The 22,247-nt window shown below is 43.9% G+C and overlaps 2 protein-coding genes across 6 annotated transcripts in view; one reads left to right on the forward strand and one right to left on the reverse strand.

Annotated features, from left to right (window-relative positions):
• VIT (vitrin) overlaps window positions 1-22,247 on the reverse strand; it is a 120,698-nt gene that overhangs the window by 12,155 nt on the left and 86,296 nt on the right. The window contains exons 9-12 of one of the 2 annotated variants that reach the window (XM_035272822.3): window positions 20,108-20,152; window positions 18,486-18,548; window positions 14,641-14,788; window positions 884-987 (exon numbers count right to left, since the gene is read on the reverse strand). In XM_035272822.3, coding sequence (XP_035128713.2) covers window positions 884-987; window positions 14,641-14,788; window positions 18,486-18,548; window positions 20,108-20,152 — 360 coding nt within the window. The remainder of the gene's footprint in view (window positions 1-883; window positions 988-14,640; window positions 14,789-18,485; window positions 18,549-20,107; window positions 20,153-22,247) is intronic. The other variant, XM_008980871.4, reaches the window with a different exon arrangement.
• The window catches only part of LOC103788005 (mitochondrial import receptor subunit TOM22 homolog), a 190,305-nt gene continuing 187,409 nt past the window's right edge, over window positions 19,352-22,247 (forward strand). For all 4 annotated transcript variants that reach the window (XR_013526667.1, XR_013526668.1, XR_013526670.1 and 1 more), the window contains exon 1: window positions 19,352-19,406. The gene's annotated coding sequence lies outside the window, so the exon portion shown is untranslated. The remainder of the gene's footprint in view (window positions 19,407-22,247) is intronic.

A 22,247-nucleotide genomic window follows, 5' to 3' on the forward strand; every position in this document is an offset into this window, starting at 1 on the left:
TAGTGTGAAATTGTTTCCTAATGCCCAATCACCTCTGGATAAACACAAAATAGAATTTCTGGACATGTCCCACTGTGGACCAGACCTTGGATTTCTGGTGCACCCCCAAAGGCTCAGATATCCCAGGAGTCTCAGCTTGAAATAGAGAACATGTTTCTCTTTGCACAATCATCACTACAGCAGTAGTTGATTAGAACAAGATTCTCAAGGGGCACTGAGGACCTTCCTTAACTGGACACAAAATTGAATGAAACAGCTGATGACTTGTAGGCCCACCAAAAAACAGTCAGGACAGCAGTCTTTCTTGCCCTGAAGAATGCTACTCCTTCCCACAAACCAAGCATGCTGGAGCTGTGCAGTGAATGTGCTTCACAGATGCTTGTCCTCTGTGGCCAGATAATACTTTGGAAAAGATACAGATGTTGCAGGAGTCATTTCTTTTTCTTGTTTTTTTGTTTTTTTTTTTTTTTTTTTGCTTTTTTCTGAGATGGAGTCTCACTCATCTCAGTGAGATGAGTGCAGTGGCGCCATCTTGGCTCACTGTAACCTCTGCCTCTTCAAGTGATTCTCCCACTTCAGCCTCCCAAGTAGCTGGGATTATAGGCAACTGCCACCACATCCAGCTAATTTTTGTATTTTTAGTAGAGACAGGGTTTCACCATGTTGGCCAGGCTGATCTTGAACTCCTGACCTTACGTGATCTGCTAGCTTCAGCCTCCCAAAGTGCTGGAATAATAGGCGTGAATCACCACGCCTGACCAGAAGTTATTTCTTGATGAATTAGTATTATTTTTTCCTCCTTATATATACAATGTTAGAAGGCAATCACGTAGAAAGAGAATAATGGTCACAAGATAGAATAATTTGAATCTGGATCACATACCTACATTAGAAAGCCCTCCTCTCTGGGGAATTTTCTCTATGGCTGTCTTCAGGTCTTGAGAATTCATGTGTGTCTTGAGGTTAAAGTGGGTAGCAGGGTTGTCTCTGAAGAGTCAGAACAAGAAATACAAATTAGCTGGAAAATTATTACCTTTGGAGGAAGGCAGAGATCACGGTTGATTCTTTAATATACAAATAGAAGACAAGCTGCTTCGAAGCCTTCTGCTACGGTTTGTAAAATGTCCCGTTGTGGACTGGTGCGCGTAGAGAAAAGCAGGCTATTTCAAGGCTCAGAAGGCGTGTGTTGACAGTGCCATTTCCTAGCTGTGTGATCTAGAGGAGACAACTTCTCTGGGCTTTGGATTCCTCACGTAGATGAAAACATCATTATAACACCCATATTGCTAATGAACAGGACTGTTGTCAAGTGGGATTTTGCAAATGTAAGGATCCCATCTGTGGCATGCTCAGTGTTCTCAACCTACTCCAGGCCCTCCTCGCCAGGAAGAGAATCTCAGCTGTCAGCCACTCCCTGGGTTACCCTTAGTACTGGAATTGCATGTGAACAGTGGTGCCAAGGAGACCTCTCTTTCTTTCTCATCCTGCAACTGGGTGATCCTACTCAAACCCACCTAGAAGGTCAACATCTATTTTAACTGAAGACTGAAAAAGATTAACTGGGGAGGAGGTGGATTCAGTGGAGAAACACAATGAGAATCCGTCTCTAGAAATGAATCTCCACGAAGTGGCTGAGCGGAGGGTGTGGAGGCGTGCCGGAGGGTGGGTGTGTGTGCATCACACCCAAGATGAAGTGTGAGATCACATCTCACAAAGTGCTGACACTCAGCCACAGGCAGTGCTGACTTTGTGGGCATGATACCTGTGCAGTCACAGGGCTCCATGCTCCAGAAGAGCCTCAGTCAGAAAGGCCCACGCTTGGTACAATGCTCTGCTGCTGCCATCTTGAAATTCTTCATCATTTTTAAATAAGCTGCCCTGCACAGCATGTAGTCAATCCAGGTTAGAGGATACTAAGTTTTCTTTTTTGAGACAGAGTCTGGCTCTGTCTCCCAGGCTGGAGTGCACTGGTTCAATCTTGGCTCACTGCAACCTCTGCCTTCCTGGTTCAAGCAAGTCTCCTGCCTCAGCCTCCCAAGTAGCTGGGACTACAGTTTTGTGCCACCTCGCCCAGCTAATTTTTGTATTTTTAGTAGAGATGGGGTGTTGCCATGGGGTTTGGCCAGCCTGGTCTCAAACTCCTGACCTCAGGTGATCCATCCACCTCGGTCTCCCAAAGTGTTGGAGTTATGGTGTGAGCCACCACGCCTGGCTGTAGAGGTTACTAAGTTTTCAAGAAGGATAAGGCATTTTTTTTCCCCCCAGAGACAGGGTTTTGTTCTGTTGCTCAGCCTGGAGTGCAGTGGCTGCATCTTGAGATGGCTGCAGATCACTGCAGCCTCAACTTCCTGGCCTCAAGCGATCCTCCCACCTTAGCCTCCCAAGCAGCTGAAACCACAGGTGCATACCACCACACCCAGCTAATTTTTTCATTTTTTGGTAAAGACTGCTATGTTGCCCTGGCTAGTCTTAAACTTGTGGACTCAAGCAGCTTATTTTCCTGTTTTGGCCTTCCAAAGTGCCAAGATTATAGGTGTGAGCCATCATGCCTGGCCAAGGAAACTTTTTAGAGTAGCCTTTCGACAAACACCAGAAGTGGATCCAGTAAGAAGCAGTTGTGGGCAGTTTCAGGTGGCAAGCTCACGGTGGCTGATCATGGGAGGATTCTTAGTGAGTCCTTGGGGACTGGGACAAGTGGTGCAGTCAGCAGGAAACCAGTGACTGGAACCTGAGAGAGAAGAGAAAGTGTCTGCTTCCCTCTTTCCTTTCCTCCATCCCTATTCTCCAAACTCCTATTTTAGAATGATCTATGTTATACCCAGAAGGTGGGGTATCTAAAAGACAAGAGATGAAAAACAGAGTGGCCACCTTCAGGGAAGACAGAAAATTTCAAACGAGTTTAACCAAAGTGGGGCACAGGGGCAAATCCAAATAGATGAAATTTCACCAGAAGAAAACCAAGTTCTGTGGTTGGGACTAAACAGAAACAAACAACAACACCGCAATCAGCAGAATGGGGAAATGTGGGTGCTGAGCTGGGCGTGATCTTCCTATCAACCTACAGTGTGAAGTGTCTCGATCCGAGGCTACAGTCACAAATTTAGCAAGGAGGAGTCACACAGAGAAGGAACCCTGTGGCTTTCACTCTATTCTTTCCCTTGGGTTCTTGGGCTTATGGGCTTTTTAAAAAAAAAATTGATTGATTGATTGATTGATTGATTGAGTCTTGCTCTGTCACCCAGCCTGGAGGGCAATGGGACGATCTTGGCTCACTGCAACCTCTGCCTCCTGGGTTTAGGCAATTCTCCTGCCTCAGCCTCCAGAGTAGCTGGGAATATAGGCACCCGTCACCATGCCCGGCTAATTGTTTTTTGTAGTTTTAGTAGAGACAGGGTTTTATCATGTTGGCCAGGCTGGTCTCAAACCCCTTGTGATCCGTCTGCCCTGGCCTCCTAAAGTGCTGGTATTACAGGCGTGAGGCACCATGCCCGGCCGGGCTAAGCAATTTCAGTAAATGCTATATACACTTTTACTTATCCAGCCCATCAGCCCCCGTTCCTCAGGTCCTGGCCATTCCTCTGTATACACTCATTCCCTCCCCTGTATGTCTACTGTGACACCCCGAGTCCTGGCTCCCTAGCTTCTGGCTGCCCCGAACCATTCCTGTGTTTGTCTCTGCAGTGCCAGTTGTGTGGCTGTCTGCTAGAGGATACTTCCTGAAGGTCAGTCTCAGTTCTGCCTGCAAAATTCCCCTGCTGGGAAATCATCAGAAGTTCTCATTGCTACACTTGATATTTTGGCCTTCAAAGCATCCATAATTGAATTTCCAACTATCATGTTAAGGCTGGTCTCTTTCTTATTCTCTTTCCCTCTCTTTTTTAGGATATTCCATATTCTAATCAAAATGAACTGTTCCCCTTTTCCCAGTTTTCTAGCTCTATGCTTTTGCTCACTTCTTCCCTCATCTGGAAAGGCCCAATCAAGCCCACCCTCCAAGCTCAGCCACCTGTCTCCCTCACCCCCAGCCCCAGCTGACAATCTCTCTGCCTGACTCAGCTTTCTCTAACCCACATCTTGCATAATATATGGCGCCTACAGGTACTCAATTAACAGCATTAACATTTCTTTGTTCTATTTCTGTGCACCTCTAAACCTCTAAACTTTGGTGTTCCCTAGGGTGCTAGCCCCACCATGCATCACTTCTCAGCTTATGCAAGTCCCTGGGAGATTTCATCAACTCCCAGGGCTCAGAGACCATTCATGTGCCAAACCTGTCTATGCACTGGTCGGTCCCCTTTCTTGAACCTCACATATACATAAAATGGCTTCCATACAGCTTCCTCTGGAAGGCACCTCAGGTTAGATATTTCCAAACCTGAAGTCGTTTCTCTTCCAAGCCTGATACACCCAACCACCCATCTCCCCATCTGCCTTCCTCTCTGACTCACTCAGTCATTCAGCAGTGTGCGTTCCTGACATGCTCCTCATCAAATACCACGTCCTGTCAGACCTACCTTTAAATATCTCTCTTATTTCTCCCATCCTTTCCATCCCCAAGTTTGGGCTTTCATCTCTTTCCTGAATATTGCCAGAGTTTCCTACCTGGTCTTCCTTTACCCAGGGCAGCTTCTGCAGTGGATATTTTATCCAATTGGTTGTAAGTGTTTCACAGAAGCAGATTAACTAAGAAGTTGTAATGCCTCTTCCAAGAGGTCTAATTCTGTACAGTATTTGTCATTTTGTGATCTTCATCTTAAGAGGGCCCACCAACTATATAAGCTTCAGCATCCTTAAATCTGGATCCTCCCCTAGCGACCAAGGATTATGAACATTTTCAGAGCCTAAAAAAAAAAAAAATGAATTGAAATAAAAAAGTATTGGCTACAAAATGAAAATTGCAAAACTGACACTGACAATAATAAATATGTAATTGTCCATCAAACATAATGTTATTTGTAAATTTTTACATTAATTGTAATGTAACATTAATTGTAAAATTTTTAATTTATAAAAACTGAATTATATTTGAAAATGATTTGTAAAAAAAATACAAAAAAATGATTTGTGTGCTAGATTTTCTCACTTTGCACAATTTCCTGTGTTTCTGATGATTGTCAAGAAATCATAGCCAAAATTAAATGTTTCTTATCAGCAAATAACTTAAAGAGCAAAAATGTAAAGGTTCCTTTCAAACGTTTTTACAGGCCAGGCATGGTAGCTCATGCCTGTAATCCTAGCACTTTGAGAGGCCAAGATAGGAGGATCCCTTAAGCCTAGGAGTGCGAGACCCACCTGGGCAACATAGCGAGACCTTGTCTCTTATCAAAAACAAACAAAAAAAACCTAAAACTAAAATATAAAATAAAATAAAAATAAAAAGTCTGTACAGAAAAAACGTATTTAATGTGAAACCTATTATTCATTTAGTCATTTTCATGATATTCTTAATATTGATCATTAAGGTCCTGTCTTGATGTTGATCACGTGGTAGAGTAATTGTCTATTCCCTGTCTCTTTCCTATGCCACATGCACAGCTGAGTCTTGTTATTCTTGGCAGCCATGTTCTGTAAAGTTGTAGTTGCTGTGAGCACTGAATTAGCAAGTACTGAGCCATAGCTTCCAATAGAAATACAAGGTTTGGTTCCTGTGAGCCTCTGGTCACAACATTTGCATCAACAGAACAATATGTAACTTTGTTTTACATATGCTTTTCTTTGAAGACATCAAATTTAAAATATGCTTCTTATAAATAATTAATTATATGCAGTATATCTTTATAATAAGATATTAACCGAGAAGGATATCCTATTTTCCTGAATTTGGATAACACGACCATAAATTTCTTTTACTGTTAGCCTTACAACAATGCTGTCCACTATGCTTTTTTTTTTAATTAGTCATCATCTCATTAATCCATAAGTTTAGTCTCTTTTCCATAGCTTCATCACATTCTTTAGATGTTATTTCAGTACTTTCTGGAGTGGACTCACATACAGACTAGCCAATTTCCTCTTCTTGTTCTGAATGTACTAAATTATGGATTCATTAACATTGAGCTCACAGCCAATAGCATTGTCACTCACGTTGGAACTAAGCTAATTGAGCACACCTGTGTTTTCCGCAAGCCACAACCCAGCCTTCTTGCACTTAAGAAAACTAGCATTTCAGCACTACATTTGGAGGCCATTTTAAATAGCAAAATCACCAAAGACAAACACAAAAATGCAAAAAAAAAAAAATGTGGAACTCAAAAGATTGCAAAAGGGACACCTGAAGAGAACTGAAACAAGAAGACAAAAGTGTTGCCTTGTTTGACCTTAGCTGGAAGATGTACATCAGGTGACTCCATTTTTTTCCATCTCTATACTTGTCCAAAAAATGACTGCAAAAGTTCCTGGAGTTACAAATTTGAGGTTACAAATAAATTTAAATTTTAAGGAGTAGGTATATTTGCAAATACAGAATCCAGAAATCATGAGGATTGACTGTAACCTACTCGAGAACAGGTACTTTCTCCTGGCTTCCAATCCCTAGTGCCTAGCAGCCAGGAGGTAATAAATAGGTAACTGTGGAAGAAACAAATGGAAGAAAGGAAGCTTAAATGTCCTCTCTTCTCTCAGGTCATCCCAGTGGAGGTGAACACCTACCTCTGGGCTCCACACTGACCACCTTTGCTTCTATTATTTCACAGATGGTGACTCCATCTTCGGAGGCACATGGATGACCTATTCATTTAATGAATGAATACCTGCTTCTAATTTTTTAAATGGTATTTTAAAAAAAAAATTGCCTCCCATGGTGGATTGCGAGGTTCTAAAGAACAGAATCTCTGTCACATTTATTTATTTAAATGGATTGAAAGGTTGGATCAGAGGACCTCTGAAACCCTTTCTGATTGCTAAAATTATAATTAGGGGCAAAGGCATGGAGCCCATCCACCAAGGGAATTAAAGGCAAATGTAATCAAACCACTTAGATGAATTTTTCATTAGATCCCCCACAAATGACTGAGGGCTCAGTACTTGGCAAACACTTAATAAATATCTGTTAAATTGCACTCTAATTCAATCAAAATAATGAATCATAAATCATTAATCTGAAGTCTGTGGCAGGTCTCAGGGCCAGAACAAATGTGTCCTTTTCCCAGATATATAGGCTGATGACCTGATTAACTCTAGCCTGGTTACTCTTCAGACTTGGAGACTATTTTAAAAGTTTAAAGAGGTATGCCACTAATTTTTTATGCCAGCAATCTTTTAATTTGTAATTTTATTACAGGTTCTTATTCAATGCAAACACACATTTTTTTTTTCTAGGGAATATCAAAGATTTCCTCTGAAAATCTGAGAAGAAAACATAGAGGTTGATAACTCAAGGAGAAACTTTACATTGTTCTGTGTTTGGAGGAAGAGTGAGGACTAATGAAGGAGAATGATAGGGAGTCAGAAGTTAGCTATTCCTAGAAAGAGAGAATTGTGTAATAGTAAATGGCGACCCTGCAAGGGTTTAAGAAGCAAGACAAACATCTGTCAGCAATAGGCACAGGTGTTTGATTTATAGGAATACTTGAGGGCTGGGGACAGGGAAATTGGATGGATCACCAGACCAGACCTACCTGATGATAAAACTCACCTAAGGCACTCATTTAACTATATAGGTTACCAGGCCTCTCCTTGAAAGAAAATCCATGGGCTGAGAGATCCAGGTAATTATTATCCTCAGGAAAGTTTGGGAAGCTCTGGATTTTAGAGGCATTCTGAGGCCCTTTCAATTGTAAAGCACCCATTCTGTTTAAGCCCCAGGGTCTACTGGTTTACCCATGTCATTCTGAGTCACATGGAATGAACCTCTCAAATGGATTTTTATTGCAGTAGAGAAATATTAACTAATCATAATTCCCTCCAACAAGAACTTTTCCAAACTGTTTTCTCAAACAAGGCCTCAACTTAAGGTTACAATCAAATAACATAACTATTTAGCCTTTTAATTGTTTTACTAACACATGATGCTTTACGGAGTTGGTGAGATGAACCATGCCTGTGAGATCAGGAGGATGCTTCAGGTCACATGCCAGTAGCTGCAGGGTGGGTGGCAGACTTGTCCCTTGAGGGTATTACCTGGCTCAGATGCAAAATCATTCTGCCACCATCCCCTCAGACAGCAACGAGCTCTGCTAGAGCAGCTGTGACCAGCCTAGGGTGCAGTAGCCTGGCTCAATCTGCTGAGGGACTTTGCACAACTAACCCTTGATGAATGGGAACTGGTCTTTTCCACATTTCCCAGCATCAGAGAACGGGGAGCAGGGTCTTATCAAATTTCATTTTTTTGGCCAGGTGGGGTGGCTCATGCCTATAATCCCAGCACTTTCAGAGGCCAAGGTGGGCAGATCAAGAGCTCAAGAGATCAAATACCATCCTGGCCAACACAGTGAAACCCTGTCTCTACTAAAAATACAAAAAGTAGCTGGGTGTGGTGGCGCACACCTGTAGTCCCAGCTACTTGGGAGGCTGAGGCAGAAGAATTGCTTGAACCCAGGAGTCGGAGGTTGCAGTGAGCCGAGCTCGCGCCACTGCACTCTAGCCTGGCTACAGAGTGAGACTCTGTAATAAAAAAAAAAAATTCAATTTTAAGTGAGTGGTTTTTTTTTTTCAAAACTATTGAGAATTCCACTCATCTACCAAAAAGGGGGAGGAAATTGAGCTGCATGCACCTCTTCCTGCTGGAGGAAATGTGAATCACGTGCAATCTGCTGATCTGGAAACCACTCCTGAACAAACTGCCTCTCCAGCTGCTAATCTGCAACCACCTCACAGGGCTCAGTGAGTGCTGGGGAAGTGGAGCAACTTGGCAACAGAGCTTCTCAAGCACAGATGTGCATCTGATCACCTGGGGATCTTGTTAAAATGTAGAGTCTGACTCTGTAGGACCCGAGTGAGGTCTGAGATTCTGCATGTCTAAGAGCCTCCCAGATGATACTGTGGATCACACTTCGAGTAGCAATGTCTTAGAGGATGCTTTAACAACGGTAATAATAAAATCAGCAACAGGGCTTCCAGTGATAAGAGGAAGGGAGGAAAATAAACAAGAAGTCTAGAGAAGGGAAATGAAAGGCAGAGAAAGGGAGGAGGGTGAAGCTCCCGCAGCCCTCCGGACTGGTTACCTGGGGGGATCAACGGGCTCTGGGGATCTGGACTTCACTGGAGGACAGCACAGACCTGTGGGACTATTCTGGACTTCACTCTGGTTACACCACAGAATCACGTGGGGAACTCTAAAAAATAATGATCCCTGGGCTCCACACTCAGAAATGCTGATTTAACTGATGTGAAGTTTGGTCTGGGCATCTGGAGCTCTGGGAGCTCCCCAGGTGGTTCTACTGGGCACTGGGGTGGCCATCTGCTTCACTGGAGGGAGACTGATCTCAGGGACCCTAGAGAAACCCAGTGGATGTGTGAAGAGAGCTGAAAGGAAAGGGGTGGAAGTCAAGCACAGTCGTTTTGTCTGTACTTCCAGGAGCCCTGCATGACCGGGAACAGAAAAAGCATAGGAGGAAGGAGAAAAACCTCCGAATCTTATGATTCTTGGGCAAATTGCATTCACAGCTCACTTGGCCCTGAGACTCTGTGTTCCTGAGGGGGGTGGCTTGTAGGCCTCACCTGCCTGCCAGGCAGCCCCTTCCTGCTCTGAAGTCTGAGGGCGGGTGCTGTGACTCACTTCTGCCAGCCCCATCCCAGCTGCATTTCAGGCCCCAGCCCCTCCCGCTCCCTTTTTCTTGGCTGCAGACTCAGAGAACGAGACAGAGTGGTCCTCGTCGCCAGTTGTATTAGCTTCCTATTGTAACAAATGATCATAAACTTGGCTTAAACACTACACACTTAGTTGAGAGTTTCAGAGGTCTCAAGTCTGATGTGGCTCTCCACGGGCTGAAACCAAGGTGGGGACAGAGCTGTGCCCCTCTCTAGAGGCTCCGGAGAGAATCCGTTTTCTGGTGTTTCCCAGCTTCTAGAGGACGCCCGCACTTCTTGCTCATTGCCCCTTCCTCCATCTTTGAAGCCAGCAATGTCACACCTCTCTGACGATTCTTCCACCGGCCCACCTCCCTTTGACTGACAGTAGCTGGAAAAGATCTCCACGCCTAAGGACTTGTGTGGCCACACTGCAACACCCGCAGAATCTAGGAGAATGCCCCACCTCAGAGTTGTTAACTTTAATCACAGCAGCAGAGTCCCTTCTGCTTTGAAAGGTAAAACACTCCCGGGTTTCAGGGATTTGGACAGTGAAAATTTTGGGGTCACTATTTTGCCTGACATACCGGACACGGCATTTGCTTCTTCCCCTCAACTCTGACTGTCCTGCACTTGGTGGCTCAGAGGACCTATGGAAGCTGCTCTGCCCAGCTGAATGCATGACTGCGAGTCTTCAGTCCAGGTGCGGAGGATGGGTGGGCTGAGAAGTGGGAAGATTAAGGAGATGTGGCCAATTCATAGCCACTCACTAAACCACAGGACAGCTATTACAGACCTGCCAGCAAGGAAAGGTCTATTTGATTTTCAAATGAGAAAAAAGAAAAAAGTTCCCTTTATCCCATAACTGTTTCCAATTTTGATATCCTAAGGTTGATTACGAAGAATGTGCGCAATTATGTTCCATGTATACTGAGATGGAGGCCTAAAATGGAAGTGTATGGGAAGTCTGGAGGACTTTTAGCCCCTGTGGGCCTGGGCTGCAGCTCAAATGCAAGGTGTTTGGCTGCATTACTAGAGTTCACCTAATAGCTTGTCCTCGCTGTTCTTTCATTTACTCTTTCAGTGTTCCTGTGACGTTAGGTGCAATGATAAGCCTTTTGGGTGTATAATTTTAACTTAGAATTCATGTGCAAGACAAGGGCTTGACCTTGGCCTTTTGTTCACACACACAGTCTCAGTCTTCAGGAGGTGACAAGTATCGATTATCAGACTCTTTCCTGGCAGATGAGCGAAATCTCTGCTTTGAAGACAATTTTGTTTGACATTTTAGGGATTAAGCCAAGGCTAATATTTGTCCTCTGCTCCAGCCATGCATTTGGCTGTGTGGTCTTGGGAAAGTCACTTAACATCTCTGACTCCGTCTCAAAAGCTGCCTCTATTCCTGGCGGTGTGTGATGAGTGTGGTAGGCACGCTGTGGTGGCTGCAGATGAACATGATTGTAGGTTATGGGCCCTGCAGGTGCGGGATGGGAGAGGGTGCTTGCCCAGTTCCATGGTGGTTGAGACTTCTGTTGGGCCCGGACCAGACGCAGGAACTCAGCCAGTGCAAAGTGAAGATATGGAGGAGCAGAAACCAAGAGGCTGGCAGAGGATGCTGGTCTGCTGAGAGATCAGAATGGCCAGGCAGAGAGGCGTAGAGATGCCGGCAGAGGAGAGGAAGGGGATGGCCAATGACTGCTCAGTCCTGTGAACACTCTCCTTTCCACACATCTCCCTTCACCTGGGCTACCTGGAGTGGTTTTCTTTTCCTTGTACCCTAAATGTCTTTGAGTAGGAGATTGAGGAGTCAAGATGTGTTGCATTTTGTAAATCAGACCATTTTTATATGTCTTATATTTTTATTCAACTTTTTTTCCGGTTAATATTAGTGTTAATATTAGAAGTTAAAAGACTTCTAAATTTGTCTTTCAAGTTCTGAATGTAAAAGTCTCAATTCTGACTCGGCTCTCCTAAGTTAAACTAAGGGAAAGAATCCTCCAGGAAGCTGTGTGGACCAGGGGCAGCGGTAATGGAGGGCAGAAGGGAGGGAAGGAGCTGTTCGGAGCTCCAGAGCCCTCCTCCCTTAGCAGGTCCTTCTCAACCTGAGTCTCTTTTTCCAGTGCTAGTTCTTGATGGGTGGGTCATTTCTTCGTAGGGCCTCATTTCCTCACTACAACACACAGAGGTGGAATCAGGTGCTCTCTAAGGCCTCAGGCTGTGATTCCACGAGTGCAGGGATGATTTTAAGGGGTAGCAAAGAGAGTGTTAGAATCTGGTGAGAACCCAAATCACCAAGATGCCCTACTCCCTCCCTCTGTATGCACTCACGCTTATGGCGGGGATTGAAAAGGACCCCTCAGGAGAGGAAGCTGGGCAAGTGAAACAACAGCAGTTTCTGCTGGATACGTGTCTCCCACTCAGCCTCATCACACCCTTCTCAGGCCACCCTCTCGTTTGTTTTGTTTCCCACGTTCCACGGATGGATGTATCACCTCTGTGCAATGCCTCAATCCATCAACGATCACCCTACCTCCTTGCGACCCCAAGGCTGGAAGCAAGGGAGAGGCAGCTATAGGCCCACATTCATTTACTGAGGGTCTTCTGAATACAGAGCCGGTCACTGAATTACAGGATGCCAGGGCTGGCAGAGCCCTAATAAATCATCTGGACTGACCCTCATGCTACACAGATGGCAGCACTCACAAGGAGAGGTTAAGTGACTGGCTTAAGATCACGCAGAGGAGCTAAGGCCCGAATTCAGATCACCTGTCAGCACTTCATTGTGCTTTCCACTCCACCCTGTTGCTGGGGGAGGGGGAAGATGATGGATTAGTTTATGTGAGCATAAAACAGTGGAAAACACACACATTTCCCTAAGTGCTCCAAATTAATAAGAACCCTGGGAAAAAAGGCAGACAGCAAGGAATATTTTTGAAAGTGAAACTGAAAAGCACGGGGAAAGGTGTATTTTTCCTCCTTCCCTGCTACACTGTTCTCTAATCCACGTTCTCATCAGCAACACTATTCTCATGCCATTTTTCTTCTCCCTGACATATTTATCACCTTATTTTTATATTATACTATAAACCCTGGTATATACAAGCTTTTAAAGCACCTATTTTTACTGCAAGATAACACACCAAGCTTTGAGTCCCCCAGTACAATTGACTACGGACATTTAGCAGTAAGACACATTTCCTCCCTAGCAAAACCTGCCATCCCATTGGCTGTCTGTAAAAAGTAATACAGGAACGAAAATGGGTTGGCATTTTGAAATCAGGAATACTTCCCCAAATCCCACTTTTCTTATTTCAACTCAAAAACTTCAGGATAGATCACCTGACATTGAGAGGTGACATCTGCAGCAACTGGTTATTTTTATGTAATTGAATCTGACTACATATACGTGCCAGTTAACTCATCTATTAATTTTCCCTGACAGGAATAGAAGGTAGTGCTAAATGTGTTATTGGAATTAAATTCTAAAAATACAAATGTTGTAGGTTTTTGTGAAAATAAAGCATTTTTATTTCTTGTGACAACTCAAAAATAACTATTCTAGTGTCTCTGATAGAACAACACTGGTTAAAATGCTTTGGGAAAGCTGTGACGGCGCTGGAGACCCGCGGGTGCTGCCAGGTATGAATTGTTTTTCTTTTCAGGAGGGTGAGTGAGCTGTGACCACAGCTTCTGAGCAATAGGCACCAAAGTTTATGATGGTTTCCATTTCCATCGCCCCCTCCACCCGCAATGGTCCTTTGTAGAAGGTGTGATAACCATCCTGCCTTCAATGATTCTTGATAGAAAGACCACCTATTTAAGATGTATGTATAGGGCTGGGCGCGGTGGCTCACGCCTGTAATCCCAGCACTTTGGGAGGCCAAGGCGGGCAGATCACCTGAGGTCAGGTGTTCGAGACCAGCCTGGCCAACATGGTGAAACCCCGTCTCTACTAAAAATAAAAAATTAGCCAGGTGTGGTGGCACGTGCCTGTAATCTCAACTACTCGGGAGGCTGAAGCAGAAGAATTGCTTGAACCCGAGAGGCAGAGGTTGCAGTGAGCCAAGATCGTGCCATTGCACTCCAGCCTGGGCAACAGAGTGAGACTTCATCTCAAAAAAAAAAAAAAAAATGATGTACGTATAAATGTAAGATTATGCGTGCTTATTTTTTGATTGTTTATTATCAATTTCTGTATATGTTTCAGTGAGACACCTATTCATATCTGAAATAAGAGTGATACATTATTGCCAAATAAGAGAAAAGATTGAGGCTAGATATCAGCATGAGCCTTCAATTTCTACTCTAAGTCAGATAATAGAACAGGTTGGGAAAAGTCACCTAGGTGCCCCGCTGACTGATGAGGGCCCTCTCTCTTCCCACCCCTTCTTCCTCATTAACTTGTGAGTTTTTCCAGTACCAGTGCAGGGGCCTGAGGTTATAAGGAGAAAAGAGAAGATACGACCTAGAGCACCATGTTCTCTAGGCGTCTAACCTATAGGTGGATAGGTTGTAGCACAGGGTTGCAGTCCCTCAAACAAATGCTGTCAGGGTTGAAAGGAGGTCCAACCTTCTTGATCTACAGATGAGGAAACTGATGATCAGAGAGGTGAAGGCCTGGCCCAAGGCCCAAGGCTAAGTTAGCACTCGTGCCCATCTCTCCTATTTTCCAGACAAATAAATACTCTTGAGTGCAAATGCCATCTACTTAAAAGTGTTTTTTAATCTGTCCTTTCCTTCAGGAAGTCTCAGATTTCTTAAATGGCATCTGGGTTGCTTCCGTTTTTTTCATTTACATTTGCATTAGGGAAGAGAACAAATCTGTGCTCAAGGATGCGCTGGTAATATTTGTGGCATAAAATTAAGCACACGGCATGACTTCCTTTCCAGATTCAGAACATTAACTGCACTTACCCGTACTGGACAACACCCATCAGTGGACCGGCAGGGCCAATGTCAAGAGCTTGGGCAACATCAGCCAGGAGCTGCTTCTGGATTCGGAATCGCCGTTTGCCAATGCTGGCACTCCCATCAATTAAAAACGACAGGTCAACTTTGCAGTCTGCGGATGGAAAAAGACTCTGTTGTTCTGGTGCTCTCTCATTGCATTTACCTGGGTATCACTTGTTCCTCTGTCTCCATTAGAGCCCCCCTGACAAATGAAAAGAAAGTGAAAATGAGATAGTAAGATACAGGGTATATTTATTTATTTATGCCCCAGAGGGGTTTCCCTGATCACCAAGGACCTGGACACTTGGGCTAGTCCTTATTTCCATAACTGTTTAAAACTCTATGTATCCACCACAATTATGGGTGGAAGCAGCGACGTCCCAGCCAAGCTTGGGAAGGCTGTCAAAGGTTCCCTAAACTCAGATTTTGTAAACGCAGACTTTCGGTTGTGAGAATTCACTAAGACTCTCAAGAGCTTGTGGCTTTTTACTTTCATCCTAATTCTTTAGAAATAAGTGTTGGATTTTTATTAGATGTGAAAGATCTGCAAGGCCAGCACTGAAGGAAGGGTAGGAATTGTAGAATAAGAAATTGATATCAATCTTCTCCTTCATTTCCCTGGGTGAGGCAAGCAAAGAAACTGTCCACATATGCATATAGGATGTCAGCCCTTGTTCATAGCTATCTTAGATTTTTTTCCTTTTTTTCTTTTAGTTGTGATGAAGACTAGGATAGTTATTCTGACTTAGGATCTCTGGATCTCTGCGGATATATGAAGGTTATAAGAGAGGTAAAGGGATGGACAGGCTGTAAGCTCTTTTCACCCTCTCAAACACCAAAAGAAACTAGGGCAAAGCCACACTGGTGAATAGAAATTAGTGTTTTCTTTGCTGTAGACAGGAATATCATCTCAGTATGATAAAACTGACTATTCAATACTCATCAGAGGTTCTTATTGGGAGCTTTAGATCCCTTTGATTAGTACAAAGTGAAAAATAAATTATTTAACAGTTGCAATTTAGAAGACAAAAATGTTTCAAAATAAAGTTCCATAGAGGAAAAAAAAAAAGGCAGTAAAGTTGAAAATTTCTAGGCTGGTGTATCCAAGAGGACACTGGGGCCAGCACTGCCCATTGTGGGTGGGGGGCAGCGGCCAGACAGGCCTGCACCTCTCTAATCTGCACACGACCACCACGTCCTCTAAGGTGCATTGTTGTCACGGGCTGGAGTCGCTCCATTCTTCAGGAAGAGAAGCTCTGTAGGTGGAGAGGGCTGCTGTTGGTTAAAAAAAAAATCTGTTTAAAAATGAAAGCAATAAATGAACATGAGTTGATAAAGTTTTGGGCAGAAGAATTGATGAGAAATATTTATTACTGCAGAATTGTGATGAGGAGAAAAGTGATACCTGACAATGTGTTTTATTATCGTGCTGTATTGCATTGGCAATCAAAACCAGGGAAGTAGGAGACTTGAGGGACCTGTCTGGGACTGGCTGACTTCGCCCCATCTAGAATCAGTATGTACCTTGGCTCAGTAGCACATCTCAAAAGAAAAGCTTTACTTCCTATCTGCCTGGGCGTTCAGTGCCTACCAATTCATCCCTTTCAACTGACTTCTTTTGTCCTTTGCTTCCCCCAAACTGCCTATACCCAAGCATGATCTAGAGACAACGACTGAAAGAGGCAAATAAAATCCAGAAGCAGAGTTTACAGATGCCACTAAAACCTGGGGTAAAGCAGAGGAGAAGCAGAACTGCTGTACCGCTTGTCATGTTGATCCCCAAGCAAGGCCAGCTTATTTTTTTCCTGACTGGGCTTGCAGTGTGAATTGTTGCCAGCAGGTGGCAGTGGAGTTCTTTAGGGCTTGCCGCCCACTGGCACCTACGGTTTGCTCTCAGGCTGCACCCAAACCTATAGAATCAGATCTGCATTTTAACAAGATCCCCAGGTGATTCCTGTGCCAGTAAAGTTTGAGAAGTACTCCTGAGGCGGGGTTTCCCTTCCAGATGTCAGCAGATTAGTTCAACACGCCTTTTGGAGTAAAGTCTTTTTGAGGAACAATTGTTAGAGTAAGGGCCAAAGGGGATTTTCTTTTAACACGAATAAAATACATGGATATTGTAGCATCTATTTTGGTTCCTGACAGGCATTTTTCCTCCTTGTTTTTTACATCTTGAACTGTGTTCAGGATTAACATAGTTAGGTCTTAAAAAGGTGAGCTGTTTCTCTATTTGCTTAATTCTCTTTACTCACTAGCCTGATGGCTGATACCAGGATACCCTTGATCATCTTTTAAATGACAATGGTTGCAGCTCAGGGCATGTTCCAAGGCATGTTTTAACTGAGACCTGTGGCTTTCTCATATGGAGATGAAAACATTCTGATCTGAAGATGCCAACAACAGGTAGAATTGGGTTATGCAGCATTCAGCCTGAGCAATTCATTATGGATACAGAAGACGTCAGAGGTTGAGAGACAAGAGAAAGTAAGATATGGCATCTATGGGAATCGATCTATCAATTTATTTAATTGCTCTAGTTTCCTTCAACATGGTACAATTTTATAGATTAATGCTTTGTGTTGTTCAATACATCAGGCCAGTGTTTCTTAACCCTGGATACATATCAAGAGTAATATACATAACACGGTTGCTTGTGCAGCTTCAACAAATAAAGACTCCTGGGATTCACTCTGGACAGTGCTTCTCAAGGGTAAATGTGCAAAGGAATCAATCACTTGTGGGTATCACCTGTAGAACCACCAGGTCGGGGTGGAGCCTGAGATTCTGTGTTTCTAACAAGCTCCCTGGTGATGCTGATGCTGCTGGTCTCCAGACCACACTTTGGGTAGCAAGGTCTAGGGAGAACCTGATACAGTAGGTATGAGGCAGCAAGGTAGGCATCTTTAATTTTAAAAGTGTCCTCAGGTGATTCTCATAAGCAGCAAGGTTGAGCCTCACTGTCCATTGGTGGCTGACCAGCAGTAACTTCCTAGAGGAATTTGCAGGTGCTTTCTTTCCTTGCAGGCTGCTACTACACCTTTCCCATTTTCCTTGTTTTTTTCTCTGATACCTCCTTTCTGATATCCTCAGGTGGTTTCTCCTCCACCTGGTGTGGTTCTTCAGGTTTAAGTCTTCTATTTCTTTTGACTCTCTTTCCCTAAGTCACATTATCTGTTCTCACAGCCTTGGCTTTGAACCATAGCTCATCGTCTTACAACTCTAAGTTTCTGATTGGGCTGTTCCTTCTGAATGTCAGATCTGAATAGTCTTCCCTCTACCAGATCAGATGTCTTGAAGAAGATGACAGACATAAACCTGCTCCATGCCCAGTGTTCCTCACTGTAGTATCATTTACCTAGTTGCTCAGCTTACCTTCAACTCCTCCCTTTCTCTGTCTCCACCTTCAATCCTATAGATCTTTCCTTCTCTGCATCTCTTGAATCTGCCCATTTATCTTCATTTCCACTTCAAACTCCGAGCTCTGGCCACCATCATTTGCACTAGACCCTTGCCCCTACCGATCTGCCCATCTCCTCCTTTCATCCCTCCTTGTCTTTCCATTCCATCCCATTCTTCACCCTGTTGCCATAGTGATGTTAAAAATGTTTGATCCTCTCCCCCTCGTGGATATAGACAGTTTATATCCTTCAAAAGCTTCCCTTTCCCCTTAGAACGAGGTGTCAGAAGAGAGGAAATAGAAAGATCCATGGTAAGAGAGAGGCAGGTTTGAGTGGGAGTGAGTGGGAAGAGAGGAGAGAGGAGTTCAGATGTCAAAGACACCGTGGGTTTCTAGTTGTCAATTAACTTACTTGGATCTCCCAGGGATACTGGCTCCAAAGACTGTGTGCTCAATTCTTCTTTTGGAACAAATCCTGGAAACAGCAGTAAAACTTTTGGTGACTTACAAGCACAGGAAGCAGCTGGCCTTACCCCAGGGAAGGAGACATAAAGGATATTTACACCCAGCTTGGGGGCTTGGCTTAAAGCTAACTGTGCTCTTGTTTACATTACCCCCATCCTGAGAAAAATAATAAATTACTATTTACTTACACCCTATTAAAAACATAGTACTCTGCTAGGGGACTTGAAATCAAGAGACTGAGTTCGGGTCCCATTAATTTATTCTTTATTCTGAGCCTTAGTTTTCTTATCTGAAAGCGTTAAGCACTTTGCCATCCTCAATTATGCCTCTGTAAAATTCTGAAAATCCTTGAGGAAACAGGATGTGTCTTGCTCGAATAAACCCTTAACTGTGCCAAGGTCCTGTAGGTCCTCAGTCAACATTTGGTGATTAAGACAATGAAGGAAGATGAGCAAGGCACAAGGACAAGCAAATGACTGGATATGGACTGGAGGAAGATCGCTTTTTTAAAAGTATCTCAAATAAGAGGGCTTAAAATGCAACTCCTCCCTTCCAGCTGTTTGAGACTAGAAGCAGAGGCACAAAAACGTTTCGAGCTCTCAGAAGCTGTGTGAGTTGTGTTTCAGCCTTGGGGAAGGGAGTGTCTTTAGAGCCATTTACATGGGAGCCAAGTTCATAAATATACCATTTAAAGAAATAAACACAATAAAAGCGAATCCCTTTAGACTTGGTAAGACCAATGGTCTTCTGAGGCAGAGCGCACTTGCAGTGCCGGAAGTGAGTCTCCCCATTTTTAGGGCGCCCGGAAGTTCCGGCATTCTCCGGGAGTGGAGGAAGGTGCTGGGGTCTTTGCTCGTGCTTGGCTGTGGTGAGTTTTCTCCTGGCTTGTTATTTTTTCCAGTTTGCAAAGCACATGATTTCATCCTTCCATTAAAGGTCAGCTAGCTCATCCCACTTCCTCACATCATTTTAAACATTCACTTTGGGTGTCTAACAGCATTTCTCAGCCAGGAGCTTGTCCCGGAAACGCCCCAAGGCTCTGCGTTGGAAGGGGAGAAATACGAGTCCAGAGGGGGAGTCCTCTCCTTCACCTCCTTTCCCTACCAGTAAAACCTTCCCTCCCACGAAGAGCTGGAAGGTCTTGTTTGTTGGAGTTTCAAACACTGAATGCAGCAGACAGCGAACAACGCCCATTCTTGTGAAGGGAAAAGCTGAGCGCCATTTTGCCAAAAAGGAAGTGGAGATGGAGGAAGTTAAAGTGTGCTGCCAGATGGAGCGAGGGTCCAAAAGCCATTCTGAGGGTGGGAAGCTAGCTCTCTTCTGGCTTTTTGTCTTCACGTTTCCTCTCTCCCTGTTGTCATCCAGTGTTGCTCCTTACACCGGCCTCCCTAGGGAGGTAGTTTCAGTGTGCCCTTTGCATGACCCTTAAGTCAGAGGCGGGAGCCATTAGAAATCCTACGCTAGCCCAGCTCCGGCAACTCTGCCACCAGCTGGATTATTAGACTCTCAGTTCTGTTATCCTGTGCATCTTAATCCAGGCATGGCGAAGAGGTTGGGCTGTATTATTACCTTCATCTAAAAAGACCGATCCAGGTTTCAGTAAGTCCATGTCTCCTGATTTTCAAAATTGAAAAGAAACAAACTTGTTACTTAAACCAAACCAGAAACTCTTGAGTGAATTGCCGGGATGATAAGGTTTCCCAATTGTGTCTAAAAGTTCAATAAAGGAACAGAGAGCCAGAATTTTGGCTGAAGCAACCTGAAATCTGTATGATTTTTTTAAATCCGAAGCTCTTAAAGTCAAAGGCATAAACGCCTTTACCAGTTTCTCTTTAATTATGCACCAAGAATCTTGGAATAATAGGAATCCTGGGATTCAAAAGGAGCTAAAAGTTCATCCATTCCCAACCACCTCCCAGCCTGTTTTTACAACATCCCTGCCTGTGAGTGGCTAGCCAGTGCTTGAATACCTCCAGAGACAGAGGGTCCTTACATATTCAACCAAGGTAGTAGCTTCCTTCTTGCACTATTGAGACTGAATCTTTTGCCCTAAATCCTTTCCCATCTATCCATACATCCACACTTAGTAAGCACTCACTATGTGCTTAATATAGTTCTAGGTACATTTGTCCCACCTGTTTGAATTCTCTTCCTTGCACTACACAGAATAAATATGGCCCCTTCCAGGAACAGGCAATCCACTTTTACTGAGATTCTGCTTCTCACTGTGTGACTCAAGCAGAATAAAGGAAAGTAGCACCTGGATCTGTATGCAGTTAGAGGTTTAATGGCCTTCACCACAAATTGGTGCTGATAAAGTAGAAGGATTAGAGGGGAGGGGGAGAGTCTTACCCAATAATCTCTGATCTTTTGGGGAAAATCATGGCTGAGAGGGGCTCAGGGGCAGCACAGATGTATCAGGAAGCCTTATAACACAAAAATGGCTGCCTCCCTTTCTTTCTGCCTCTCTCCCTCCTCCCCTCTCTTTTCCATGTCTCCCCTCCGCTCCCTCCCTCCCTCTGTTTCTTCCTTCTTCATCTTAGCTCAGAAGGTTGAGATCATGATCAACTGTTTTATTTCTTAAAGGCTCTCAGCTTCTCTGCCAGCTGGAATTGCTAACACACTGAAAAAAGGTGATATTTTTCTTTATGTGATAAGGATGGCAGGCAGTATTGAAAGGCATTCCGTCCTTGCACATTCTGGTTTGATGGTGAGACCCTGAGTTTAATCTAGTTCATTCATTAACCAGATGTGTGACCTTGAGCTAGTCACATACCCTTTGTGAACCTTAATTTCTTTATAAGTTACAGAAGCAGATTGGGCAAAATAGTCCCCACATTCAAAATATTTATGACAGGCTTAAACATTCTGCTTGAGAACGTTCTGCTTCTTTAGCCCTATTACTTTATCGCCACCTACTGGTGAAAATATGCACTTTACCCTTTTCCTAAAAAAAAAAAAAAAAAAAATGTGCTAGTGGCTTCTCTCCTTTTTTTGCCCAAGGCTTTCTTTTCTTTTTTCTTTTTCCGATGCACCCTTGAATGTCAGGAAGATTAGAATGCTGGGTGCTCTATTACTTTATCAGGTGATAAACAGTCCTCCAACATCAGGGGTTTCCAAGCTTCTTGCTCCTGTCCTAGAAGCCTGTCCTTCTATTAATGCCACTTTTATTTTGTTTGGGACAAGTTTGAACCAAATTACATGCATCCAAAAGCCAAAGGCTGAAAAATATTTGGACAGCTGAGACTTGGTGTGTTTTGGACTCAGTAGTACTGAGAAGTAAATTTGTGAGAACATTTGTATTCTGGCATCAAGGAGGAACAGGGTGGCATCAGGAAAAAAGACGCCAGAACCCCATCCTGGGTCTACCAAAGACCAGCTGGGGGCCTGGGGAGGGCTCACTTAACTTCTTTCTAGTTTGCCTCCAGTTTTTCCCAGTGTAGGGCTGAGGTCATAAATACCTTCCCTGCACTGTCACATGGAGGAGACTAACGTGTTCAGAAGTGCTCTGAAAAGTGTAAGTCACTCTTAGAAAACCAGGGAATTATTTTTATGTTTCTGTGACAATTCTTGCTTGGCCGTCTCATAGATCCAGTCATGTCTAAAGGAAGTGTTGGTTCTGATACTGCATATTCTCACTTACAAGTGGGAACTGAATGATGAGAACACATGGACACATGGTGGGGAACAGCACACACTGGGGCCTGTT

This window comes from Callithrix jacchus, chromosome 14 (genome assembly GCF_049354715.1).
Source record: "Callithrix jacchus isolate 240 chromosome 14, calJac240_pri, whole genome shotgun sequence".
Classification (NCBI taxonomy): Eukaryota; Metazoa; Chordata; class Mammalia; order Primates; family Cebidae; genus Callithrix; species Callithrix jacchus.